Below are 21253 nucleotides of genomic sequence, written 5' to 3'. Positions count from 1 at the left end.
GGGGGAGCCGTAACCCCAGTGAGAGTCAATATGTGTGGGAGAGCCTGTACTCCAGTGAGAGTCAGTGTGTGTGTGGGAGCCTGTACCCCAGTGAGAGTCAGTGTGTGTGTATGGGGGAGCCCGTACCCCAGTGAGAGTCAGTGTGTGTGTGGGAGCCTGAACCCAGTGAGAGTCAGTGTGTGTGTGGGAGCCTGAACCCAGTGAGAGTCAATCTATGAGGGGGAGCCTGTACCCCAGTGAGAGTCAGTGTGTGTGTGGGAGCCTGTCCTCCAGTGAGAGTCAGTGTGTGAGGGTCAGCCTGTACCCCAGTGAGAGTCAGTGTGTGAGGGGGAGCCTGGACCCCAGTGAGAGTCAGTGTGTGAGGGGGAGCCTGGACCCCAGTGAGAGTCAGTGTGTGTGGGAGCCTGTACCCCATTGAGAGTCAGTGTGTGTTGGACCCTGTACCCCAATGAGAGTCAGTGTGTGTGTGGGAGCCTGTACCCCAGTGAGAGTCAGTGTGTGAGGGGGAGCCCGTACCCCAGTGAGAGTCAGTGTGTGAGGGGGAGCCTGGACCCCAGTGAGAGTTAGCGTGTGTAGGGGAGCCTGGACCCCAGTGAGAGTCAGTGTGTGAGGGGGAGCCTGTACCCCAGTGAGAGTCAGTGTGTGTGTGTGTGGGAGCCTGTACCCCAGTGAGAATCACTGTGTGTGTATGGGGGAGCTCGTACCCCAGTGAGAGTCAGTGTGTGAGGGGGAGCCAGTACCCAGTGAGATTCAGTGTGTGAGGGGGAGACTGTACCCCAGTGAGAGTCAGTGTGTGTGTGGGAGCCTGTACCCCAGTGAGAGTCAGTGTGTGAGGGGGAGCCTGTACCCCAGTGAGAGTCAGTGTGTCTGTATGGGGGAGCTGGTACCCCAGTAAGTGTCAATGTGTGAGGGGTGCCTGTACCCCAGTGAGAGTCAGTGTGTGTGTGAGAGCCCATACCCCAGTGTGAGTCAGTGTGTGTGTGTGTGGGAGCCTGTACCCCAGTGAGAGTCAGTGTGTGAGGGGGAGCCCGTACCCAAGTGATAGTCAGTGTGTGTGTGGGAGTCTGTACCGCAGTGAGAGTCAGTATGTGTGTGGGAGCCTGTACCCCAGTGAGAGTCAGTATGTGTGTATGGGGGAGCCCGTACCTCAGTGAGAGCCAGTGTGTGAGGGGGAGCCTGTACCCCAGTGAGAGTCAGTGTGTGTGTGTGTGTGTGGGATCTGTACCCCAGTGAGAGTCACTGTGAGTGTGTGTGGGACCTGTACCCCAGTGAGAGTCAATGTGTGGGACTTGTACCCCAGTGAGAGTCAATCTATGAGGGGGAGCCTGTACCCCAGTGAAGGTCAGTGTGTGTGGGGGAGCCTGGACCCCAGTGAGAGTCAGCGTGTGAGGGGGAGCCTGGACCTCAGTGAGAGTCAGTGTGTGTGGGAGCCTGTACCGCAGTGAGAGTCAGTGTGTGTGTGTGGGAGCCTGTACCCCAGTGAGAGTCAGTGGGTGTGTATGGGGGAGCCTGTACCCCAGTAAGAGTCAGTGTGTGAGGGGTGCCTGTACCACAGTGAGAGTCAGTGTGTGTGGGAGCCTGTACCCCAGTGAGAGTCAGTGCGTGAGGGGGAGCCTGTACCCCAGTGAGAGTCAGTGTGTGTGTGTGGGAGCCTGTACCCCAGTGAGAATCACTGTGTGTGTATGGGGGAGCTCGTACCCCAGTGAGAGTCAGTGTGTGAGGGGGAGCCGTAACCCCAGTGAGAGTCAATGTGTGTGGGAGAGCCTGTACTCCAGTGAGAGTCAGTGTGTGTGGGAGAGCCTGTACCTCAGTGAGAGTCAGTGTGTGTGTGGGAGCCTGTACCCCAGTGAGAGTCAGTGTGTGTGCGTGGGAGCCTGTACCCCAGTGAAAGTCAGTGGGTGTGTATGGGGGAGCCCGTACCCCAGTAAGAGTCAGTGTGTGAGGGGTGCCTGTACCACAGTGAGAGTCAGTGTGTGTGGGAGCCTGTACCCCAGTGAGAGTCAGTGCGTGAGGGGGAGCCTGTACCCCAGTGAGAGTCAGTGTGTGTGTGTGTGGGAGCCTGTACCCCAGTGAGAATCACTGTGTGTGTATGGGGGAGCTCATACCCCAGTGAGAGTCAGTGTGTGAGGGGGAGCCAGTACCCAGTAAGATTCAGTGTGTGAGGGGGAGCCGTAACCCCAGTGAGAGTCGATGTGTGTGGGAGAGCCTGTACTCCAGTGAGAGTCAGTGTGTGTGGGAGAGCCTGTACCCCAGTGAGAGTCAGTGTGTATGGGAGAGCCTGTACCCCAGTGAGAGTCAGTGTGTGTGTGGGAGCCTGTACCCCAGTGAGAGTCAGTGTGTGTGTATGGGGGAGCCCGTACCCCAGTGAGAGTCAGTGTGTGTGAGGGGGAGCCTGTCCCCCAGTGAGAGTCAGTGTGTGTGTGGGAGCCTGAATCCAGTGAGAGTCAGTGTGTGTGTGGGAGCCTGAACCCAGTGAGAGTCAATGTGTGTGTGGGAGCCTGTACCCCAGTGAGTGTCAGTGTGTGAGGGTAAGCCTGTACCCCAGTGAGAGTCAGTGTGTGTGTGGGAGCCTGTACCCCAGTTAGTGTCAGTGTGTGAGGGAGAGCCTGTACCCCAGTGAGAGTCAGTGTGTGTGTGGAAGCCTGTACCCCAGTGAGAGTCAGTGTGTGTGTGGGACCCTGTACCCCAGTGAGAGTCAGTGTGTGTGTGGGAGCCTGTATCCCAGTGAGAGTCAGTGTGTGTGTGGGAGCCTGTACCCCAGTGAGAGTCAGTGTGTGTGTGGGAGCCTGTATCCCAGTGAGGGTCAGTGTGTGTGTGGGAGCCTGTACCCCAGTGAGAGTCAGTGTGTGTGTGGGAGCCAGTACCCCAGTGAGAGTCAGTGTGTGAGAGGGAGCCCATACCCCAGTGAGAGTCAGTGTGAGAGGGGGAGCCCATACCCCAGTGAGAGTCAGTGTGTGAGGGGGAGCCTGTACCCCAGTGAGGGTCAGTGTGTGAGGGGGAGCCTGTACCCCAGTGAGAGTCAGTGTGTGTGTGGCAGTCTGTACCTCAGTGTGTGTGTGGGAGCCTGTACCCCAGTGAGAGTCAGTGTGTGAGGGGGAGCCTGTACCCCAGTGAGAGTCAGTGTGTGTGTGGCAGTCTGTACCTCAGTGTGTGTGTGGGAGCCTGTACCCCAGTGAAATTCAGTGTGTGTGTGGGTCAATGGGAATTGGAAAGACCAACGGGGAGCTGAAGTACTTGGTGCTTACGCTGAAAGCAAAGTGGGCATCCTTGGTGATATCCCAGTGCCAGGGGAAAACCGAGGATCTCCTCCGCCGTCGCCGTGACGATAGCCCCGGCCACCAGAAGTGACCATCATCCTTCGGAATTCCAAAAGCGTCCGAAACATCGTAACTGGCCAACTCCTGAAATATCTGAACAATGATCAGATCGGGTTAAAGGTCAGTTGAGGGGGTTGGGGGAGAGAGATATACAAACAGCAGCTATGCCATGCACAGGGAAGGACAGGAAGTTGGGACAGTCTGTGTCCATGTCTATCCCTCAATATTCCTGCTGTCTGCCTCTGAGTGTCATTGAAACATCTTCTGGATAGTTAGAAGATTAAAATCCCTACATTCCTACAGTGTGGAAACAGGCCCAACAAATCCACACCAACCTCACAGCGCCTGAGACCCGGGTTCAATTCCCGCCTCAGGCGACTGACTGTGTGGAGTTTGCACGTTCTCCCTGTGTCTCCGTGGGTTTCCTCCGGGTGCTCCGGTTTCCTCCCACAATCCAAAGATGTGCAGGTCAGGTGAATTGGCCGTACTAAATTGCCCGTAGTGTTAGGTAAGGGGTAAATGTAGGGGTATGGGTGGGTTTCGCTTTGGCGGGTCGGTGTGGACTTGTTGGGCCGAAGGGCCTGTTTCCACACTGTAATGTAATGTAATGTAATCTAATGTAAACCCTCTGTACAGTAACCCACCCAAAACCATTCCCCTACCCTATTACGTTACATTTCCCCTGACTAATGCACTTAGCCTACACATTCCTGAACACCATGGGCATCACTGCGCGTTTGGATTGTGGGAGGAAACCGGTGGACCTGGAGGAAACCCATGCAGACACGAGGAGAATGTGCAAACTCCACACAGACAGTCACCCGAGGCTGGAATCAAACCCGGGTCCCTGGCACCGTGAGGCAGCAGTGCTAACCACTGAGCCACCGTGCTGTCGTGTCTTGACAGGCTCTGATGTGACCAATGTCTGCACAATTTAATCAAAGTTGTACACACACCACCTCACTGTGATAAACTGAGGACAAACTGCACAGAATGAGCTTGAAGTGTTAACTTTTTCTATTTTAACCTAGTTTTCCAATCAACTCGTTCAGAGACGTTATTACTCACCTCTGGAGCAAGTGGGACGTGAACCTGGGGCTCCCAATCCATGGTCAGAGACACTACTACTGTGCCATAAGAGGACCCCAGAGTTAGCTTGAATTTCCTCATGTGTACCATGTAAAGGTTGATCTGATTGGTTTGGAGGAGTTGAAATGATTAAAGCTGTTAAGAGGGACATTGGAGAGAAATTATTCTCTCTGGTGTGGAGGGAGGAGAGGAGTCCAGAACAAGGGGCAGAAACTTCAAAATCAAGCTACTCCATTCAAGGATGAAGTCTGGGAGCATTTCCTCACACAGAGGGGAGGGGAAACCTGAAGCTGTCTTGTTGAGGTTGGAGAGCAACTGAAAATTTCAAATGGAGATGAAAAGGTCATTGCTAGCGAAATGGGATTGAGGGTTAGAGTTAGGGTTAGGGTACAGAACTGAAGCAGGTAGATGGCATTAAGATGCACATTAGCTTGGATCTAACTGAATGGTACAACAGGGCAAACAGGACCAAGGAAAATCCCAAAGCTTTTTATATGTATATAAGGAGCAAAAAAGGTAGCTAGGGCAAGGGTAGGTCCACTCAAGGACAAAGGAGGGAATTTACATGTGGACCCAGAGGATACAGATGAGGTCCTTACCAAATACTTTACCTCAATATTCACACAGAAAGACATGAGGAATGGTGAGTCTCAGGGAGGAGTGTGTTGATATTCTAGAACATAGCAATATAGAAAAGGTGCCTTGGAGTGTTTTAAAAAGCATTAAGGAGGATAAGTCTCCAGCAGAGGGAGGCTGATGAGAAAATTTCTGTGGCCATGTACAAAATCTTTGTATCCTCTTTTGCCACAGGAGAGGTCCCAGAAGACTGGAGAATAGCCAATGTTGTTCCTTTGTTTAAGAAGGGAAACAGACATAATCCAGGAAATTACATGCTGGTGAGCCTTACATCAGTGGTAGGGAACTTACTGGAGAAGGTTCTTAGGGATAGGATTTACTCGCAATTATTAGCAATAGGCAGCATAGCTTTATGCGGGGCTAGTAACGTCTCACAAACTTGATGGAGTTTTTTGAGGAAGTGATGAAGATGATTGATGAGGGCAGGGCAGTAGACGTTGTCTGAGTGAATGTCAGCAAAGCCTTTGACAAGATCCCTCATGGCAGGCTGATACCAAAGGTGAAATCACATGTAAGATGGCTAACTGAACTGGCTTAGTCAGAGAAGGCAGACAGTAGTGGTGGAAGGATGTTTTTCTGACTGGAGATCTGTGCGCAGTAGTGTTCTGCAAGGATCAGTGCTGGGATCCCCATTGTGTGTAACGTTTATAACTGATTGGAAGGAGAATGTAGGTGGCCTGATTAGTAAATTTGTGGATGATAGAAAAATTGGGGGGCGGCTGCAGATAGTGAGGAGGATTGCCAGAGGACACAGCACGATATGGATAGGTCGGAGACTTGGGTGGAGAAATGGCAGATGGAGTTTAATCCAGAGAAATGCGAAGTGATGCATTTTGGGAGATCTAATGCAGGAGGGAAGTATACAGTAAAAGGCAGATCCCATAGTAGCATCAACGTACAGAGGGATCGAGGCATACTGGTCCACAGAGCCCTGACAGTGGCAACACAAGAGGATGATGTGGTCAAGAAGGCATATAGTATGCTTGCCTTCATCAATCGGGGTATAGAGTATAAAAATTGGGAAATCATGTTGTAGCTGTCTAGAATTTTAGTTAGGGCACGTTTGGAATATTGCATACAGTTTACCAGAAGGATGGAGGTTTTACAGAGGGTACAGAAACAGTTTACCAGGATGTTACCTGATTTGGAGGGTATTAACTACAAGGACAGTTTGGAGAAACTTGGTTTGTTGTCACTTGAATGTTGAAGGCTGAAGGGGTGAGCTGACAGAAGTTTACAAAAGGCTTGGATAGTGTGCCAAGCAGGCTAAGATAAAAGGTAGTGAGGAGGGACTTGGGGGAGGGGCCTTGGAAATGCGATAGGTGGAAGGAGGTTAAGGTGAGGGTGATAAGGTGAGGGTGATAAGGTGAGGGTGATAAGGTGAGGGTGATAAGGTGAGGGCGATAAGGTGAGGGCGATAAGGTGAGGGCGAAAAGGTGAGGGCGATAAGGTGAGGGCGATAAGGTGAGGGCGATAAGGTGAGGGTGATAAGGTGAGGGTGATAAGGTGAGGGTGATAAGGTGAGGGTGATAGGCCAGAGTGGCGGTGGGGGCGGAGAGGTCAGGAAGAAGATTGCAGGTTAGGAAGGTGGTGCTGAGTTTGAGGCTTGGGACTGAGATAAGGTGGGGGGAGGGGAAATGAGGAAACTGGAGAAATCTGAGTTCATCCCTTGTGGTTGGAGGGTTCGTAGGCAGAAGATGAGGCGCTCTTCCTCCAGCCGTCGTGTTGCTATGGTCTGGCGATGGAGGAGTCCAAGGACCTGCATATCCTTGGTGGAGTGGGAGGGGGAGTTGAAGTGTTGAGCCACGGGGTGGTTGCCCAAAGCGCCTGTTCCTGTGCTGTACTGAACTGAATGGCCTTCAGTTGTTATGTTACAGAGAGCTCTGTTCTGAAATGTCCGTCAAAGAGGAACAAAGTTTGATACCTTGTCAGTGGTGAGCTGGAAGCCCGGTTTTAATAAATACACACTCTTGTCCACAGTCGCAACACAAACACAGGACCGTGGCTCCCCTTTCACTGCAACCCTGACAAGGTCACCAGGAACTGTCTTGTTGGCAGAAAGTGAGATCGATACCTAAACATTCAACAAAATAAAGGAAGATGTGAATCTTTCACATCGAGATACTCTCCAAGACCAACTGACTTCCCTTCCCAGTTGAAGCTACCCTTACCCTAACTTACACCAAATACAGTTTACCCAACTCCCTGTACGCTCACTGACTTAACGTGGCCCTGACATCAGCAATGCCTCAGTTTTGAAAATTCTCATCCTTACTCTTAAATTTCTTCATGGCCTTACACCTCCTATCTCTGACATCTTCTCCACCTCCACAACCCTCTGATCTCTGCACTTTCCAAATCCCAGTCGCTTACCATCACTGATTTGCGATAGTGTCTAATCAACCTGTTCAGAGATGTTATTGCATGCTTAAACCTTGAAGGGGGACTTGAACCTGGATCTCATGGCTCAGAGATGTGGACACTGCCCTGCACTAGAAGATTCCTCTCCCACTCCCTTTTATTCACTTGCCATGAACAGCTGTTAGCCTTCAGTTCCCTGAGCTTGGGAATCCCTTCCTTTAACTTCCTTGCCTCTCTTTTCTCCTTTTACACGCTCCTTAATATTGACCTTTGATCAAGCTATTGGTCACCTGTCCTGATAGCTCATGAGGCTCAGTATCAGATTCTGTTTCATGAAGTTCCAGTCAAGCAGCTTGGGACAAGCTACAGGTAAAAATTGCTATCTGTATGCAAGTTGTTGTCCAGTAGTTGTTATGTACTCACCTTATTCTGATAGGTTGGTTGGATTGGGATTTGGATACTGTCAGTGATGCCCTCGCCATTCTCCCGGACATAATAGACAAGCAGCCGAGTGAGCGGCAACATGCTGTGTGTGACAGTGAACCGTAGGGACGTGCTGCATATATCCACCTCACTGGCTGAAGACTTGGACTGATCTGAGGAGAATGCAGCAATTTCAGCTCATTTCAACTCCCACATTTCCTGATGCTCTTCAAATATTGCAGAATCACACATCCCAGGATGAGGCCATTCACCATCATGCTTGTGTTAGCATTTTGAAGACCAATCCAATTAACCTGATGCCATGCCCTATTCCACACTTCTGGATGGTTTTCTCATGTTGCTAATTAAAAGCAAAACTACCAAACACTAGCCCCCCACCCCAACCACTAAAATTTACTCAATACATTTCCTAATCAGCCTGCCCACACATGTTATGACACACCTCTGGAGCAGGTGGGATTCGAACCCAGGAATTCTGGCCCAGAGATAGGGGCATTACCACTTTGCCATAACCCCCTCTCATTAACGCCTTTTACTTAAGAGTCAAGCACATTGCAGTGGGTCTGGAGTCACATGTAGGCCAGACTAGGTAAGGGAGGCAGATTTCCTAGGACATCAGTGAACCTGATGGGGTTTTTTATTCACTTGTCAGAATACTGGCCTCTGGATTACCAGTCTGGTGAGGTGACAACTCCACCTCTATCTCATTATCTAGAAATATTTTAATCAAACTGTTCAGAGATTAGGATACACCTCTGGAATAGGTGGCACTTGAACACAGACTTCCTGGCTCAGAGGTAAGGACACTACAATGACACAAGAAGAGCCCCACTCATTTAATATGTCAAGGCCCTTTGGGATTTTGAAACGCTGCTGTAAATCTCTCCTTATCCTTCCTTGTTCAAGGGGGAACAATCCCATCCTATCCTCTATGATTCAGGAGGAGGTTAAACTTTCTGCCACATCTCACTAGCTTCTCCAGGCTATGTCAATGAGAACTCACCATTCCCCTTTCCTGAGGAGGTTAATAAAGGAACATCTGTAACTCCGGGTGACCTTAATCTGTGTATGGCTTGAGCAAATCAAATTAGCAACAATATCGTAGAGGAGAAATTCCTGGGGAGCACAGGGATAGATTTCTGGACCAGTTTGTTGAAGGACCAAGTAGAGAACAGGCCATCCTCAACTGTGTATTGTGCAATGAGAAAGGAATAGTTAGCAATCTCGTGCTGAGGCCCCTGAGGGAACAGTCACTATAACATGATAGAATTCCTTGGCTAAGAAAAGAGAAATAAATGATGAGGGTAAGCTTGCAGGGAATATAAAAACTGACTGTAAAAGTTTCTGTAAGTTTGTGAGAGGAAAAAGTTTGGTGAAGACACTTGTAGGTGCCTTACAGTCAGAAACAGGGGTATTTATAATGTCTGACTAACTCAATACATGTTTTAGTTCCCTGTTCAAAAAGGGCAACACAAATAACATACAGAAATGTGAGGGTACACAGGACCCAGAGGGAGTAACAGAAGGAAATCAGAATCAGTAGGAAAATGGTTTTGGAAAATTAGTGAGATTGAAGGCCAATAAATCCCTAGCCCTAATAATCTACATCCCAAAGTTCAAAGGAAGCAGCCCTAGATATAGTGGATGCATTGATGGTCATCTTCCAAGATTCTGGAACTTTCCTAAAGACTATAGGTTAACTAATCTAACTCATCTTTTAAAAAAAAAGTACAGAGAATCAGCTTGATATCAGGAGTGGGAAAAACGTTAGAGTTCATTTTAGAAGATTAATAGCAGAGCACATGGAAGACAGTGGCAAGATCAGAAAGTTTGTACGGATTTACAAGGAGGAAATAATTCTTGACACATCTGCTGCAATTCTCAAAGGATGTAACTGGCAGAACTGATGTGCGGGACCCAATGGTTGTGGCTTATTGGACTTTCAGAAATTAAAGCACTGGGATTGGGGACAAAAATTACTGGCAAAACTCAATGGGTCTGATGGCATCTGTGGGAAGACAGCAGAGTTAATGCTTCAAGTCCAGTGACTTCACCAGAACTGTTTTGAGATGGACAGAGGACTGATTAAAAGCAGTAGGAATAAATTGATCTTTTCCAATTGGCAAAGTGCCAATTGTCAGTGCTTGGTCAGCAGCCATTTACAAAATATATTCAAGATTTAGATGAGGGAACAAAATGTGATACCCCCAAATCTGCAACGACACAAAACCGGGTGGGAGGGTGAGCTGTGAAGATGCAGAGTAATTTGGAGAAGCTGAGTGAGTAGGCAAATGCAGTATAATGTGGATAAATGAGAGGATCCACTTTGGGATCAAAACAGGAAAGCAAGCTTAACGGAGTGGCTGAATTGAGAGGGGGGAAAATGTGGAACGACACCTGGCTGCCCTTATACACCAGTCACTGAAGGTAAGCATTCAGGCATAGCAGGGGGTAAAGGCAGCGAATGGTAAGTTGGCTTTTATAGTGAAAGGATTCGAGTGCAGAAGCAGGAATGTCTCCCAGTTTTGATCTCCTTATCTGAGAAGGGTCCTCGATACAGAGGGAGTGCTGCAAAGGCTCACCAGACAAATTCCTGAGATGGTAAAACTGACGTATGAGGAAAGGCTGAATCAATTAAGATTACATTTGCTGGCTTTCAGAAAAATTAGGATTTTTCATAGGCTTCCCTCCCTATCAGGACCAGACACGGTAGATGCAGGAAGGACATTGCTGATGGCCAGGGAATTCAGAACAATGGTTACCGTCTAAGGTTAAGGAGTAAACCATTTAGGATTGAGATTAGGAGGAATTTCTTCACCCAGAGTGGAATTCTCTGTCACAGATGTGGTTGAGACCAAATTGTGATTTCAGTAAAAGAGTTAGACACAGCACTTGGGGCTAAAGGGATGAAATGATTTGGGGGGTGAAGTGGGCAATAGGCTGTTGAGTTCTGGATAATCACCATCATCTTATTGAATGGTGCAGTAGGCTCAAGGGGGCCGAATGGCCTATTCCTGCTCCTGTTTTCTAAAGGCCATGAACAGCTGATTCATTAAACCGACAGCACAAGGCCACATAACAGAGAGCGTAATTATCCAATTGGGGGGTGTCCACGAAATTATAACATCTTCCACTGACCCAGGGTTCAACAACCAATGAAATGCAACTTCCAATTCCCCTCTACCTCTGTCCTGCTGCTTCTCTCGCTTTCTGTTTTCCTGCTATCTGCTCTTCTCTATCCCTTCCTCCCTTTAACTCACAGCTCTGTGCAGATTGTTTCTTCTTGTCGAAGGTGACTGTAGCTCTCTTGCTCCGTTGCTGAGTGACACTCGCTGGTTGCCTTCCTGTTTTCACAATGCTCCCCCGTGATGCAAACTCATAGTGCAATGTGAAGTCACAGGAGCAGGTGGATTTCAGGGGAATTTCAGCTTCCTCCCCGACCTGGAAACATGAAAGCACAACAAGACGAGTAAGTCTAAACTAACAAACTGGCCACTGCTATGGACCATCCAGGGAGGCGTTGTCACAGAGGACAGGAAGGGTCAAGTGTCCAGCTCCAGTCTGGGCTCTGCTTATTGGTCAGTCTGGAGCAGTGAGGGTCACTAATGGCCTCATCACACTGGGCTCGAGAAAGAAGAATCTGACCCATGGACGCCAGCCCAGATCAGAGTCCGGTTAATAACAGGCGAATTGCTCCAGGGAAGTGAGTCCAGTCAATTTTATTGACATGTGCACATGCAGTATTATTTCAGAGTTTATAGATAAAACACAAGTCAAGTGTAGTAAACAATGAGGAGGATATTAACAGACTTCAGATTAGGGAAACTGGCTGGCATGGCAGATGAAGTTTAGTGGGAATAATGAGGCAATATAAACTAAATTACACGATTTTAGAAAAGGTCATTAGCAGGGCCACCTTGAGGGAAGACAGTGGTGTACAGGTCATGTCACTGGGCTAGTAACCCAGAGGCTCTGGGAACATGAATTCAAATCCCACCATGGTAAATGGTGAAATGTGAATTCAGTAAATAAATCTGGAAAATGAACTTAGTCTCAATAATGGTGATTGTAGATTAATTGTCTTCACAATAATTGGGCAATAAATGCTGACCAAGCCAACAGTGGCTCACATCCCATTTTTAAAAAATATTAACAATATAGATAAATCTCAAAAGTGGCAGAGCAAATTGAAAAGGCTGCTGCGTAAAAATATTGGAGAGTTGGGTTTATTACTAGAAGCATTGGGTCCAAAAGGCAGGAGGCCACATTAAGCAATGGTTTGCATTAACATTACAGGATTATATTAAATTGCAGGAACCCATCTTCAGGAAGGATGTCCAAAACCTGGAGATGATGCAGGTGGTTCCAGGCATGACCTGCATCAATTAATGTGGAGAAAATGAACAAGCTGGGATTGTTGTCCCTCTAACAGAGAAAGGCTGACAAGGAAACTCGATTGAGGTTGTTCAAAATCATGACAGGTTTTGATCGAGTAAATTAGGAGGAAATGTTTTCAGTGGCAGGAGGTTTGGGAAGCTGAGGGACACAGATTGAGGAGATGGGGAGATGGGAAGAACTGTTTTTAAGCAGCGAGGTGGTGTGATCTGGACATTGTGTATTGGATAAACGTTTCAAAAGATCCAGCACAGACACAATGGGCTAAATGGTCTCCTTGTGTGCCATGAAATTCTTTCATTAGAATCAGGACTGGGCTGTCTGTGGGTTTTAACCTGCATTCTTTCATTCCCATTTCTGATTAGCTGCAGTGACTGACTGACTGGTTCAGAAACTGCTCTCCCCTTAGGTTCCCAGCATGGAGCATTCTGGAAAAATGGAACTCCCGATTAAACTTGGAGTAACGTGAATTGCCAATCAAACATGGATTAATTGCTCACCTGGAGAGGTGTGTCAGGCCCCTGCAGCTGAATATGGCACTTGCTCGGTGAGTACCAGCTGCTAATGGAGAGATAACTGGGAAGGTACTGGTCTCCAGCTGGTGTCCCATTAATAGCCGTCACCTTCGTCTGAGAAAAATGGAAAAATATATGATCATGGAGAGTGAATACATCTCAATAAATGAAGCAAGTTGAACGAGCAGTGAATCATTAAACATTTAAACATCATCTAGATCCCAGATTCCCGACACAATGCTATATTTGGTCAAATACTGGGCAGGAAGAAAAAGCATGGAACACACACATGTTGCTCCCAATATCAAACTGCACATCCCTGGACACTATGGGTAATTTCCCATGGCTAATCCACCTAACTTGAACATCTTTGGACTGTGGGAGGAAACCAGAGCACCCGGAGGAAACCCATACAGACACAGGGAGAATGCACAAACCGCATATAGACACCCAAGAGTGGAAGTGAACCCAGGTCCCTGGCACTGTGAGGCAGATATGCTAACCACTGAGCCACTGTACCACCCTAGAGTTTTGCAAGTGTGCGTCTGTACCCTACTGTACACAGACACAGACACACACACACACGCAGGCACACACACACACGCAGGCACACACACACACACACGTGTGAACAATTGCAGTAGCCTCACACTCTCCTCCCTGATCCAGCCTCTCCGACTCACAGCAACCTCTCCTACCTCAAGCCAGACGTACTGGGCAGCAGTCGGAATGGACGGGATCTCAAACTCTACCCGGCTGTTCTCTGACACCAGCTCACTCGTGTACACGTTATCCTTCGGAGTGAGCTCAGCTTTGATGCGCACAGTTATACCATTTGCAGGACTTCCGTCTGGATAGGTCACCTCCACCTGAGAAAACAAGACAAATACCTCAGCAAGCTCTCAGTGGTGAGCAACGGGAAACGACAAAACAGATTCCCAGGGTCAACGATCCTCAACCTAAAATAATCATGAAGTGCAAAGTCCTCAAGGATTTGATAAGGTGTTATCAAAGTGAACGCACAAGGAGACAGACAGATAGTTGAACGAGGTGACAGTGAATCTAGTGAGTGACTGAATTGACTGTGGGCCACATCGAATGGATTCCCTTTGTTACTGTGACAACCAATGAAGCAGCGTCAACAATGAAGCTCTACTTCAAACAAAAACAGAAAATGCTGGAGAAACCTCAACAGGTCTGGCAGCACCTGTGGAGAGAGGAAACACAGAGTTAATGTTTCAGGTCCAGTGACCCTCGTCAGAACTGATAGGAGCTGAGAAAAGGTGGTATTTATGCTGATGAGGGAAAGGAGTGAGCAAACAGGTAGTGACATAGCCTTGTTCGGTTCTGAAGATAAATCATATTGAACTGAAAGGTTAACCCTGTTTCTCTCTCTCCACTGATACTGCTAGGACCTGTTGAGTTTCTCCAGCAATTGCTGTCTTCCTGTTTCAGATCATCAGCATTCACAGTTCTTAGTTTTATTTTAATAAATGAGTTTGACCCAAATGTTGATGCATTTTCACCAAGAGTTGACTGTGCTTATGCATGTTATTGGTGAATGATAGGTGTGGCAATAGACTGTGATGCTCTGTGCAGTCAAATAGCTGATTGCTACTCTCACTGAGCTTGTACAAAGAATGACTATTTGAGTGAATTAATTCCACAGTGTCCAGGGTACGAAGGGTTAAAGCTTCCCCTGGATCCAGTGACCTGAGATCATTGGCTGGGTTTAGTCTCCACCAAATACTGAATGGACTGCTTACAAAACGCCAAACCTCTGACCAAACAATATCATCTTCCCAGAGTTAATGAATGGGTTAAATCTTTCAATTTTACTCAGGAGTTTTGCTCCCAATTTTATTTTATTCAGAGTGAAGCCAGGCAACTAATGTCAGCAGTAATGAGCAGTGACTGTAGGATCTGGACTTTGCCTCTGTGCTGATCCCACAATCAGTGCATGTGCCAGTAATCAGCAACAACCAGCAATACTCCATTCAGTCAGGGTCTGGCACAGCTCCTGGGGTGATCACTGTCCTGGGTCTAGGGTAGTGTCTGTGTGTCCCATAGCTGCCAGTTCACTTACACATCAGGCTCCAACACGCACCCCACAATAAACAGAACCCCACCTTACAGCACAGATGCGAGCGTTGGGGCTGGAGGAAAGTAAGGAATTATTTTTACTATTTTAGGCTGGCGGAGGGGCCAGTGTCAATCTACCACAACTTGGTGCATGTTAGAATGCAGGCAGCGAGAGGTTTAAAAATCCTTCAACTGACAGAGTCAGAACAGGTAAGCTCACCCAGAAAGTGGTGAAAACTGAAGTCTTGCGATTAAAAAGACACAGGCGAGGCTTTCAGCAACAGAAAACAATGAAGTTGGAACAGAGCTACACGGGTTTGTGGGGGTGGACTAACTCGAATCCGATTGGAGGGGATGCTTGCGGACATTAACACGATGTGAACAGTCTGGACCGACCTTGGACAGCGACCAGGGCAGAGAGATCGAGTCAGTGACAAGGCAGGGGATTTTTTTTTTAAATGGTCCCAGAAAAACATACTGCTTCAGTATTTCCCATATTTCATTGGGAAAAGTTTCTGCTCAGCCAGTAGCCAATGTCAGACAAGCAATCTGTTAGAGATACTGGAGGTGTTGAGAGAGCAGATAGTGAGGCTGGGTTGGGTGCTGTCAGGATACATGTGAAAACTGACAAAATATCAGTGAGAAGCACTATGTCAAAGAAAGATAGAAGGGGCCAAGGGTAAATCTATGAGCTCACCAGAGGTAACGGTGCAGGGGCAGGAAGAAAAGCTAGTGCTGGTTGCCTCCAGCTAAGAACAGAAGCAGCTGAGAGCAGCCCGACAAACAGGCTGAGTTATAGAGAGGTGCTGTTAGAGGAAGACAATATGGTCATTGTGCCAGAGAATGCCAGAGAGCAAGTCAGTCCCATAGGATGCTACTTGTCTCCATTCAGTGGAAATGGTGCATTGGGATTGACCCCATTCTCCCCCAGTGATGCTCACCTTGGCTTTATAGGGAAGACCCGGCTTGAACTGTTTGCGAGTGTCCTTTGAGTACTTGATATCGATGAGCTGCTTATGAACTGGGGTTGAGTCATCAAAGGTGGTCTGTTTACTGCCGTCCACAGTCACCACTGAGGCCCAAATGCTCACTGAACCTCGGAAATGATCCGGAACATCAACTGGCATCATCTCCTTCGCACAAATCAGAAAGGTGGATGACCCATCAACCTGCAGAGGTCAAAGGTTAAGAGGTGAGGTATTGTGGTAAGCTTTGTTCACAAATACTTCGAATACAAGCAGTAAGGACATTACACTAACTCTTTATAAAATCAGTGTTTAGACCTAAACTGCAGGATTGTGTCACATTCTGGGCACCTCACTTGGAGATGTGCAAACAGGATGTATTAGAGTGATACCAGGATTGAGGGGCTCAGTTACTGAATCTGGAGAAGTTACAGATTGTTCTCTATACAGGATGGCAATAGGAGTGTGTAACACACATACACAAGGGGGCTGGACAGAGAAAATCAGGAAAATACTGTTCCAAATGGTAGAGAGTTATGAAGCAGTGAGATAGATTTAGTGTAACAAGCAAAAAAGACAGAACTGGCAGGAGCAGTTGTTTTTCAAACAAACAGTCAGTAGTTGTGATCGGAACGTGTTTGCTGAAACAATGGTAGAAAAGGGAATTGGGGAAATCCTCAAATTTGAAGTAGCGCAGAGCAATGGAGCAAACACTGAGGAAATGGGACAAGTTCGCATAGATCCTCTTGTGATCCACAAGTCTGTGGTCAGTGATTCCCGATAAAATGACAGGGAGGTTTCAAGTATACTGCTAAAGACGTGTCCATGCTAACTTACTGGGTCATGGTATAACAGGACAGTAACATTACAAACCGTTTTCACAAACCCAGCACCAACCCAATAAGCACAGTCAGAGTCTACCGAAAGGGAGATGACATGCTGCTACAGGATGGGTTTAATCCTGAGGAGATTAACAGTGTAGAGGGAGCATCTTTCTGTATCTAATCCCATGCTGTTGCTCTGCTGGGAGTGTTTAATGGATACACCAAAGAGGGAGCTTTACCATTTATCTAACATCATGCTGCCCCGTGTGAAGGGTTTATTGAGGGACAGTGTAAAAGAGCTTTACACTGTACCAAAGCCCTTGCTGTTCCTGTTCTGGGAATGTTTGATGGGAACAGCATAGAGAGAATTTTACTTTCAGCGTAAAAGTGTAGAAGGAGCTTTACTCTGTATTTAGCGGATGTTGTTCATGCCCTGGAAGGTTTTGGAAAATCCTGAAATGAGAAGTGATTTATTCTTATCACGCAGACAATGACGGTTATTCCATAATAACCAAATCCAGGATCGTGTACCTCCATTGTCTTCACCACAGGGTGTCCCAGCTCATGGCGATAGTAACCCACTCCATTTACTGTCATGTTCACCGTGAGCCTCCCCAACACTGGTTTCCCAAACGTGTACCTGGTGGACACAGAGAGGACAGAGAGGGACACACAGGATTAGTTGCTGCTGCTGGGTCCAGTGAACTGTCCCGCCAAATATCATTAATGAAATATTCACATGAATTTTCAGATGGTCACCCATGACTATGAATTGTGGTGCATCCTTCCCCAAGGGACCCACTGATCACCTTATGTCCAATGTACATTTCCTTAAAGTTTTGAAGCTCCCACTACCCCCGTGGCCAGCCAAATTGTGTTTTTCAACCAACTGCAAGATAGAGAGGGATGTAAAAGAACTGGGGGAGTTGCATTACTGATTCAGGAGAATGTCACAGTTGCACTTGGAAGGCTCATCCAGTGAGCAGAACTCAGGAATAAAGAAAGTGCAGTCACTATGATGGGGTTATAGTGTAGGCCTCCAAATAGCCAACGGGAGAGAGAGGAACAGTTACGTAAGCAGGTCATGGAAAGATGTAAATGCATCAGGGTGTTGTGGTGGGCGATTTAAACTTCCCCAATATTGACTAAGACTCTCTTAATGCCGGGGCTTTGATGGGGAAGAATTTGTAAGATACATCCAGGAGGGTTTCTTGAAACAATGTGTAGATAGTCTAACTGGGGAAGGGGCCATACGAGAACCGTGTATTGGGAATGAACCTGGCTAGGAAATCGTAGCTTCACTGGGGGAGCATTTTGGAAACAGTGATCATAATTCTGTCAGTTTTAAGATAGTCATGTATCAGGATAAGACTGGTCCTCAGCTGAAAATGCTAAACTGGGGAAGGCTAATTACAACAGGGTTAGGTAGGAATGGGAGAAATTAAATTGGGGGCAGCTGTTTGATGGTAAATCCAAATCTGATATGTGGGAGTCTTTTAAAGGCCGGATGTTAGAGACATGTTGCTAAGGATGGCAAGATTTGGGAACCCTGGATGACAAAAGATATTGAAAAGAAAAAGGAAGCATCCGTGAGGTTTAGGAAACAGAAATCAGACAAAGCCTTTGAGGAATATAAAGGAAGCAGGAAAGAACGTAAACAAGAAACTAGAAAGGCGAGGAGGAGGTCATAGAGTCATAGAGATGTACAGCATGGAGGCACACCATTCGGTCCAACCTGTCCATGCCGACCAGATATCCCAACCCAATCTAGTCCCACTTGCCAGCACCCGGCCCATATCCTCCCAAACCCTTCCCTATTCATATACCCATCTAAATGCCTCTTAAATGTTGCAATTGTACCAGCCTCCACCACTTCCTCTGGCACCTCATTCCATACACGTGCCACCCTCTGCGTGAAAAGGTTGCCCCTTAGGTCACTTTTATATCTTTCCCCTCTCACCCTAAACCTATGCCCTCTAGTTCTCAACTCCCCGACCCCAGGGGAAAGACTTTGCCTATTTACCCTAGCCATGCCCCTCAATTTTGTAAACCTCTATAAGGTCACCCCTCAGCCTCCGACGCTCCAGGGAAAACAGCCCCAGCCTGTTCAGCCTCTCCCTGTAGCTCAAATCCTCCAACCCTGGCAACATCCTTGTAAATCTTTTCTGAACCCTTTCAAGTTTCACATCATCTTTCCAATAGGAAGGAAACCAGAACTGCACACAATATTCCAACAGTGGCCTAACCAAAGTCCTGTACAGCCGCAACATGACCTCCCAACTCCTGTACTCAATACTCTGACCAATAAAAGAAAGCATACCAAATGCCTTCTTCACTATCCTATCTACCTGTGACTCCACTTTCAAGTAGCTATGAACCTGCATTCCAAGGTCTCTTTGTTCAGCAACACTCCCTAGGACCTTACCATTAAGTGTATAAGTCCTAGGAGAAAGTGAGGACTCAGATGCTGGAGATCAGAGCTTAAAAATGTGTTGCTGGAAAAGCGCAGCAGGTCAGGCAGCATCAAAGGAACAGGAGAATCGACGTTTTGGGCATAAGCCCTTTTGCTTTCCCAAAATGCAGCACCTCGCATTTATCTGAATTAAACTCCATCTGCCACTTCTCAGCCCATTGGCCCATCTGATTAAGATCCTGTTGTAATCTGAAGTAACCCTCTTCGCTGTCCACTACACCTCCAATTTTGGTGTCATCTGCAAATTTACTAACTGTACCTCTTATGCTCACATGCAAATCATTGAAATAAATGACAAAAAGTAGAGGACCCAGCACCGATCCTTGTGGGACTCCACTGGTCACAGGCCTCCAGTCTGAAAAACAACCCTCCACCACCACCCTCTGCCTGCTACCTTTGAGCCAGTTCTATGTCCAAATGGCTAGTTCTCCCTGTATTCCATGAGATCTAACCTTGCTAATCAGTCTCTCATGGGGAACCTTGTCCAACACCTTACTGAAGTCCATATGGATCACATCTACTGCTCTGCTCTCATCAATCCTCTTTGTTGCTTCCTCAAAAAACTCAATCAAGTTTGTGAGACATGATTAAGGTAAGTCCCAAGGCATTTTACACTTCTATAAGGAGCAAGAGGGTAGCAAGGGAAAGGGTAGATCTACTCAAGAATAAAGGAGGGAGCCACAGGAAGTGGGTGAGGTCTTTAATGAATACATCACATTGCTATTCACCAAAAAGGACATGGATAATGGCACAACTGGGGAGGGGTATGTTGATCTTCTAGGGCACGTAGATATTAAGGAGGAAGTAGTAGGTGTCTTGAAAAGCATTAAGGTAGATAAGTTCCCAGTGCCTGATGAGATCTATTTGAGGATACGGGAGGAGCCAAAGGAAGAGATTACTGGGCCTTAACAGACATCTTTGTATCCTCTTTAGCCACAGGTGAGGTGCCAGAAGACTGGCAAATAGCCAATGTCATTCTTTTGTTTATGGGTAACCGGGATAATTCGGGAAATTATAGGCTAGTGAACTTTACATCAGTGATGGGGAAATTATTGGAGAAAATTCTCAGGGACACTGCTTACTCACATTTGGAGAAGAATGGTCTTTTAGGGATAGTCAGTATGGCTTTGTGCAGGAAGGTACTGTCTCACAAACTTGACCAAAATCTTTGAGGAAGCAGCAAAGACGATTGATGAAGTTAGGGCAGTGGATGTTGTCTACATTTGACAAGGTTGCTCACGGTAGGCTGGTCCAGAAGATCAAGTCACATGGGATGCATGGTGAGTTCATAAGTTGGATACAAAACTGCCTTGATCATAGAAGACAGACAGCGATGTGTTAGGCAACTTCATTTTCAGAAGGTACTTGATCAATATCACGTGCAAGGCTATTTAGTAAGTTGAGCCCATGGTGTTGAGGTTTATCAGCATGGGCTAGAGGGTTGACTAATGGAGTGTCACAGGGATCAGGGTCACAATTATTTCCAATATTTATTAATGACTTGGATGAGGAAAATGAATGTATTGTCAGTAAGTTTGCAGGTGGAGAGGCGAGTGGGGAGGATGACATAAAACATCTGCAGAGGGACATCAATAGGTTGAGTGAGTGGACAACAACTTGACAGATAGAATAGAATGTGAGAAACTGTGAGATAATGCACTTTGTCAGGAAGAATAAAAGAGCTGAATATTATTTAAATGGAGAAAGACTGCAGGAAGCTGAAGCACGGAGGGATTTGGGAGGATTTGTGCATGAATCCACAGGTAGATCAGCTGGTAACAGGGACAGCAAATGGAATGTTAGCCTTTATTTTTAAGGGAATACAGTATGAATGTATTTTGCTAAAATCATACCACAGTTGGAATAATGTGAATACATTTTAGTCCCTTATTGAAGTAGCGATTTTATAGAACCATAGAATCCCTACAGTGTGGGAGCAGGCCATTCAGCCCATCGAATACACATCAACCCTCTGAAGACTATCCCAGCCAGACCCAGCCCATCACCGTACTCCTACATTTCCCATGGTAAATCCACTTAGCCTGCACATCTTTGGACTCATTAGTAATGAGAAAAATGAAATTGTGGTCACAGAGCACCTTCCTAGGTAAAGGTTCCTAACACTCAATACATTAACTTCTAGTCTGGTAGA

The 21253-nt window shown here is 47.0% G+C and overlaps 1 protein-coding gene across 1 annotated transcript in view; it reads right to left on the bottom strand.

Annotated features, from left to right (window-relative positions):
* The window catches only part of cpamd8 (C3 and PZP like alpha-2-macroglobulin domain containing 8), a 507250-nt gene that overhangs the window by 259061 nt on the left and 226936 nt on the right, over positions 1-21253 (bottom strand). The window contains 8 exon segments of the mRNA XM_087975878.1: positions 3246-3410; positions 6967-7116; positions 7827-7999; positions 11108-11288; positions 12743-12871; positions 13456-13626; positions 15781-16008; positions 17160-17268. Coding sequence (XP_087832004.1) covers positions 3246-3410; positions 6967-7116; positions 7827-7999; positions 11108-11288; positions 12743-12871; positions 13456-13626; positions 15781-16008; positions 17160-17268 — 1306 coding nt within the window.

The sequence above is a fragment of the Chiloscyllium plagiosum genome, unplaced genomic scaffold, assembly GCF_037043375.1.
Source record: "Chiloscyllium plagiosum isolate Xiang-an unplaced genomic scaffold, Cpla_swu_hap1 HiC_scaffold_28, whole genome shotgun sequence".
In the NCBI taxonomy this organism is placed as follows: Eukaryota; Metazoa; Chordata; class Chondrichthyes; order Orectolobiformes; family Hemiscylliidae; genus Chiloscyllium; species Chiloscyllium plagiosum.
The sequence above is the reverse complement of the archived record's forward strand: the minus strand, read 5'-3'. Positions and strand labels throughout refer to the sequence as shown.